Source organism: Primulina tabacum, chromosome 2 (assembly GCF_025594145.1).
Source record: "Primulina tabacum isolate GXHZ01 chromosome 2, ASM2559414v2, whole genome shotgun sequence".
Lineage (NCBI taxonomy): Eukaryota > Viridiplantae > Streptophyta > Magnoliopsida > Lamiales > Gesneriaceae > Primulina > Primulina tabacum.
This window is the reverse complement of record NC_134551.1, coordinates 22,871,794-22,878,038: the sequence shown is the minus strand read 5'-3', so window position 1 is coordinate 22,878,038 and position 6,245 is coordinate 22,871,794. Positions and strand designations below refer to the sequence as shown.

The 6,245-nt window shown below is 34.3% G+C and overlaps 1 protein-coding gene across 5 annotated transcripts; it reads right to left on the bottom strand.

Moving 5' to 3' along the window:
* Positions 1-3,964: 3,964 nt before the first annotated feature.
* On the bottom strand, positions 3,965-5,860 carry LOC142531260 (uncharacterized). Of its 5 annotated transcripts, XR_012816246.1 has the most exons (5): positions 5,493-5,783; positions 5,017-5,119; positions 4,820-4,917; positions 4,652-4,715; positions 3,965-4,565 (listed from the first exon to the last, which is right to left on the bottom strand). XR_012816246.1 is itself a non-coding variant. In XM_075637357.1 (4 exons), exons 1-4 carry the CDS (start codon positions 5,845-5,847, stop codon positions 4,563-4,565), a joined length of 561 nt encoding a protein of 186 aa, XP_075493472.1. In that variant the 5' UTR covers positions 5,848-5,860; the 3' UTR covers positions 3,965-4,562. The 5 variants fall into 5 exon arrangements, 1 of the variants encoding a protein (XP_075493472.1); XR_012816242.1 differs by having other exon boundaries at positions 4,820-5,450; positions 5,489-5,805; XR_012816241.1 differs by having other exon boundaries at positions 4,820-5,119; positions 5,493-5,781.
* Between the last annotated feature and the right edge of the window lie 385 nt (positions 5,861-6,245).

The window sequence follows — 6,245 nt, the reverse complement described above, 5'->3', positions numbered from 1 at the left end:
TGTCTTACCCATATTTATATATTAATATATGAGTATTTATATTGTTTTTGTAGAATAATTAATTATGTGTTTATATTTGTACAAGTCTTATTTAACAATGTAATTTATAAACTATATGTATTATGAGTATATTAAATTTTTATTTTTCGTTATAACAATATTCATACATTTAGTATTTCAAATTGGCCTAACAAAATAAAAAAATTGGGACAACAAGAAATATAAACGAATCAAATATTGATAAATTTATACCAATACACTATTATATAGCTTTCGTAGCAATAACTATATTACATATATTCAAATAAATCTAAGAAAAACAAAATAAAAAATAAAACAAAAAGACACCAAATATTTTTGTCGTAGGAATAAACTTGTCCTGGATCGCGATGATTCTGTGGTTGTCCCGGTAAGATGATACGTTAATTGAATCAAACATTTTTTTATTGCAATCTAAAGTCTGATTCCATTTTCTCTCATTCTTTTAGCCAACAAATTCTTTTATTTCGGCACGTAGAACAAAGACCCTAAGCCGATTAAGATTCAGAATCTGTATGAGATTTCAATACCACAAATCTCCATCTCCCATAGATGTTAAGAAAACATTTCTACACGTATAAAAAATACATATAAAATTCGAAAAGATATGTTAATAACATAAAATATGACACATTTGCTCACACTATTTTCACTTGAATATCACATTTGCTCTTGCTTACTGATTAATTTGAATGTATACATTGTTGAACAGAAACACTAAAACTTCTAAAAGAATCAATCCAACACGGAAATAATAGAACTGGTTAAACCTACCGAACTTAAAATATATCAAAACAACTCTACTATCAAAATGCAGTTTGTCCAATCTACATGGTTTACCAAAAACACCTAAATGAAACAAAACTGATCAATTTTTTTGAAACGAGTACATAATTTACCAGAAAGCAATCAAATTGATATCAAATAAACATAGATATCGTTTACCTAATTCAAAAGGAATTGACAACTACTGTAAATCAAGGATTCATGTTTAGAAATCAAGAAAGAAACACTAAACCGTCAGACCTAAAGAAGCCCGAGTGAACTAAACAAACATTTAAACATAACAAAGCGATATAGTGATGTTGCTTATGAGTAGATGTGTACAAGTAGATATAAAGACTAGATAGGGGATAAAACAATGGACTGAATGCAAATATTTCATTAAAATAGCGGATTAAATATCACCTCATTTTATGTACACCAGTAAAAGTTAAAAATACTGACCAACCAAAAACGAAGCAACTCTAAGGAATAAGGACAACAAAAGGGAAGCATGCCAAGGTATCAGAAACCCCAAGCAAGAGCAAGGTAAAAGCAAACAGAAGAATGTTAAAGTGAGCAAAAAAACCAAGGCAAAAACAATTTTCGTTAAATTGAATAATGCATTAAGAAAGTCAATTTTTTGTTTCAATGAGTGACTGTTGATACAAATGAGCTTGTATATGAGAACGAGTGCAAACGAAGGAAAAAACAGATACTTCACTTCCTGGAAACAATCTATTAAACATCTAGTATAATTCGGTAAAGAGACTATTTCAGAAGAATGAGTTTTTTCAAGATTTTATTCAACTGTGCCATCAACTTCACAAGGCCCTTTTCCTATAAATAATGTCACTGCTAACAAAAAATTGTCAAAGAAAGAACCCTGAAGATCACAAAAGTTTTAGAAGAAGGAATAATGTGAGCTCCGCCACTGGGGAAACTTTCTTTTCGATTTTCTTGATTTTCTTCATAGCCCCCAGATCCAGTTCCAAAATTTAATAAATTTACCTTGATTGTTCTTCTCCTCACATACAACTGTGGTGCCTCTCAATAACATTGTGTGAAAAAGTAGCTGCCATAACCACCAGCTTGAAATGTAACATTCTCATCAAGAAAAAGGCATCTTGTGTATTTTGACCATAAGGTTAAATAATTCAGAAAGTATTAGTGATATTAATGTTTGAAAAAAGTGCCTAACAAACAACACCAGGTCACGATGTTCAAATATTTTTATTGGATCAACTTGTTTCATGAATCACCCTTAAAAATAGAGATTAAAAATGTTACATAAAATATTTGAGACCACGTAAATATTGAGGCTTCACAATTCTTGGGAACTGTTGTTTTGATCACTACAATGATGAAGAAGAATCTATTCAGCTTTCTTGAAGAGAATTTAACGAAGCCATCAATACCCAAGACTTGAAAACATGGGACTCAAATGTCAAAATGTAAAGAGAAAACCAGAGTAGGATGCGAGAGTACTTGGACCACACTCGGTTATATTCACGGTGGACACTAAATTGGAAAATGGATTGTTACAGTCAAAGTCAGATATCCATTCTACCGCAAAAATTTACCCAATCAGCTAAACACCAGAATATCAGTAGAAACTATATTTAAGTAATATTAAGTTCGTTTTACAATGTGAGAAATAATGGGTTCGACGGTTTTCCCTCATCAAGATTAATTCACTTCTTATAATAAGATCATTCACTGAAATATACCTAAATACCACCACCGCCACCACCACCACAGCTGCAATTTTAAATTTTAATAACCAAACTTGAATAAGTACAAGGAGAAGCGCATAAGAATTTGTAAAGACCGGTTCATACATTACCTAACCACAATAACTAAAGAAAAAAATAATATTTAAGGTGAATAAGAACGATCGGACAGAAAATATTTGAAAGAACTTACATGAAAATGAAGATTGAGGGAAAAAAATTATGGGCAAGGAAGGAGGGAGGGATAGTGATTAAATGAAAGCAAATATGGGACAAAGCTCGTTCTTGCTCACATTTCTTGATGCTAATAGAACCCCGGGTACCAAAAACGTCAAGAGTCGCTTTTCTATTTTTCCTGTGACCGTATTTGGCAGATTACACACCAAGCAAACTTTTTTTGTTGGGCTTTGGTTGGTGAAATGGTGGGAAACCGAAAAGCAAGGCTCCAAAACAAAAGAAGACGAGGAAAATGGAGACAGGAGAAGGAAACAAACCCTCACTGTAAACTACAGTTCGTTGTTGTGGTGGAGAGAACAGCCCATCCCACGTGCCTGGCATTGTTGCGTTACAGGCCAATGGATTAAAATACAAATTTAATGACATCACCTAATCTTCTTTATAATTTGAGTCGGATGACTGTTTTTGTTTGGTTTTTCACAGGCCAATGGATTAAAATACAAATTTAATGACATCACCTAATCTTCTTTATAATTTGAGTCGGATGACTGTTTTTGTTTGGTTTTTCACCTGTATTGATTCCTCGTGATAATGGAACTCTCCATCACCCTTTCCTATATATTCTCTCTTTTGATGAATTTTCTACTCTCACGACGAGAATCATCTTCCGGGCAACACCATATCTACCATTCTTGATTGCCTGAGGTTCCCCTTCGGGTTGAGGAGCGTAAGTGTAGTAAATTTTTTGCTGTTTGGAAACGAACAAGCGAATGAGAGCCACTTATAAACCATTAACGAATTTTTGCCCTAGGAAAAATACAAATTTCACAGCCATCGAAGATATGCCCATGATAACAAATTTCCTACCATATAAAAAAATTTAAAGAAAATCTCCTCTCATTTCAAGGGTTTCAACTCTCATCACCCCGAGAGCATTAGTGCATTGAATCAAATTTTTTTTCCTCAGACAAGATAATGTGTTGACAAAAAATTGGACAAACATCCCCCAAATTTCGTAGAGAGAATTACAAATGGAAAATTTATATAACTTGCTATAATTAAATAGTTTCTCACATGTTTAGCTAAAAACGTCCAACAGTTTAACATGCATTTCAATAACTGAAAGCACCTTATAAATACCAACACATCACTTCACAATGTATGATTAACCATCTAAACATTTAAATTATTTCCGCAATAGAAACTGAAGAATTTATATCGAACAACAATAAAATTAATACCAAAGAAATATATATGGAAAACAATATTTAATAACAGGACATACCATAATTCTAGAACTTCAAATGAAGCCCAAAAGCAAACAAGTTCAAGAACATTATATTTACCCGGAACACCAAGATTTGTACTCGTTCGATGCTCAACCACGTGATCAAATCAGACACCCAGTTAATGCCAATGGCGAGATATCATTACACAACTTTTTACATTACACGGAGTACAAACACAAATTACACAAGCCGACACGTCTATAATTCATAAACGACCAAGAAAATATGGACCTGATATATCTCACCGATTACGTATATACAGAATACAAAATCATACATCTACATGGAGGACAAAAAATATATATATAACTACCAAGAAATACCAATCCAATGAAGAAAATAACAAACACTGATTCTACCCATCCGAGTATCATGTACAGAGGATGTCATTTGGAGACCACAACTCTTTCAGCGCCACAATCAAGCGTGACTTGTGGAATTCAATCAACCAAGTCTCTTCTTCTGAAAGCCACTCAAGAGTGCATACGAGAAACAAAAAGCCTTCATCTGAGGAATGTAGATTCACCAGGAACTCTCCATATAGCATCACGCTATGTACAAATCACTGGAAATTCCAGGTATATTAATACAAGCCTGGAAGAAGTATAGGAAAGAAATTTGAAAGCAAAATCTAAATCCAAGCAAGAGAACCTCGGTCATTAGCAACTTGAGGACGGCCTCTAGTGGGTGTAGGTGTTCTGTTAGCATTGAGTTCCTACGTCCACAAACAGACACCAAATGAATATCGGCATATAACAGCTTGTTTAGTCAAACAAAAGACGAGATTTAGAAACAAGAAGTATGAGATAACTGAAGCACCTGCATCCACGTGTCTTTATATGGCGTTCGGGAGAAGTCTCTGGAGATGAAATTGCAGGGGGTAGTGGTGAATTAGTTTTGGAACAACAACTAAATATCTGCCCAATACCAAGATAGCACCCAGCATTATTTGAACTACCAGAAGAAACAAACCAAAAAATAAACAAGTCAAACTTTAGAGGATAAAGTCGATGTACGAGCGAATATAGATCCTATCATCATGTAAATCCATCAAAGCCTTTCAATGCATTCCCAAGAATGTTGGTTCCTTGCAAATAGCTTGGTCTCCCGTTCATATACCTAGGAGCAACACCCACAATACTTGGATTGAAAAACAATTAAATAAATGCTCCCAAAAAAAGAAAACAAGTACATAAATAGAGAAACACCATCTAAACCTTAATTTTCATAAAAAAAACCAACACACCTAGAACAAATAAAATTTCGGTAATTAATTCAAATTATTTCCTGCATTAACGCACCCCACCAAATACGATATAAATAAACTGGAGGATACAATTTGAAACTAACCATTTACTACTGAAAAATCATTCCATTTTTTCATAAAGTACACATCTTTAAATATTTGACAAACCCATAATTGATAAAACTGAAGCAAGATTAGCTTTTTCTTTAAAGCAAGAAGATAAGTACCATATCGGAAGAAACTTACCTCGAACATCGACAAAAGCCGAGCGGTGGAGAGAAGAAAGCCGAAACCCCGAACAGAAGCAGGAGAAGAGTTGCAGCCGCGGTGGAGAGGAAAAAACAGAAACCCCAAACAGACGCAGGAGAAAAGCAAACCTAAGAAGCAAAGAATGGAGTAGACACGCTTTGTTGCCGGCTATTCTCTGATGCGGTGAACAGAACCAAGGCTTCAAAACAAAGGAAGAAAAGGAAAACGAAGAGGGAAGAAGGGAAAAAATCGACACTGTAACCTGTAACCGACAAGTGTGTGTTGTTGTGAGAAGAGCCCATCCTACGCGCTGATGTCCCTTGTACGTGATGTGGTTGAGGAACAGGCTCATGACACGTGTTGAGGGTATTACCAGGCACCGGACCAAAACTGGCCAAATTGATCCACATCACACTTTAATATAAGTAGATATAGAGCGCAACTTGAACTAAATTCTAGCATATTTATCCAAAGAATACCAAAGCTTACGAACCCGTTTTAAAAATTGGGAATAAATTCCACAAGTTTCATAAATCAAATCAAATGTTCACTAAAACCAAAACCCACAAAGAAACAATACTAATGAGAGCATTGTTAATTAGACCCCATGACTTCATCTAATTTTTCGTACTTTGTGTTTTTATTGTAAAATTAATTTTTGGTTCAATACGATAAGCCTATTAGATTTTGATGAGAGCATATTAGATAAGCCCACAAATTATGGCCAACACGATCAGCATCGTCGTGGGT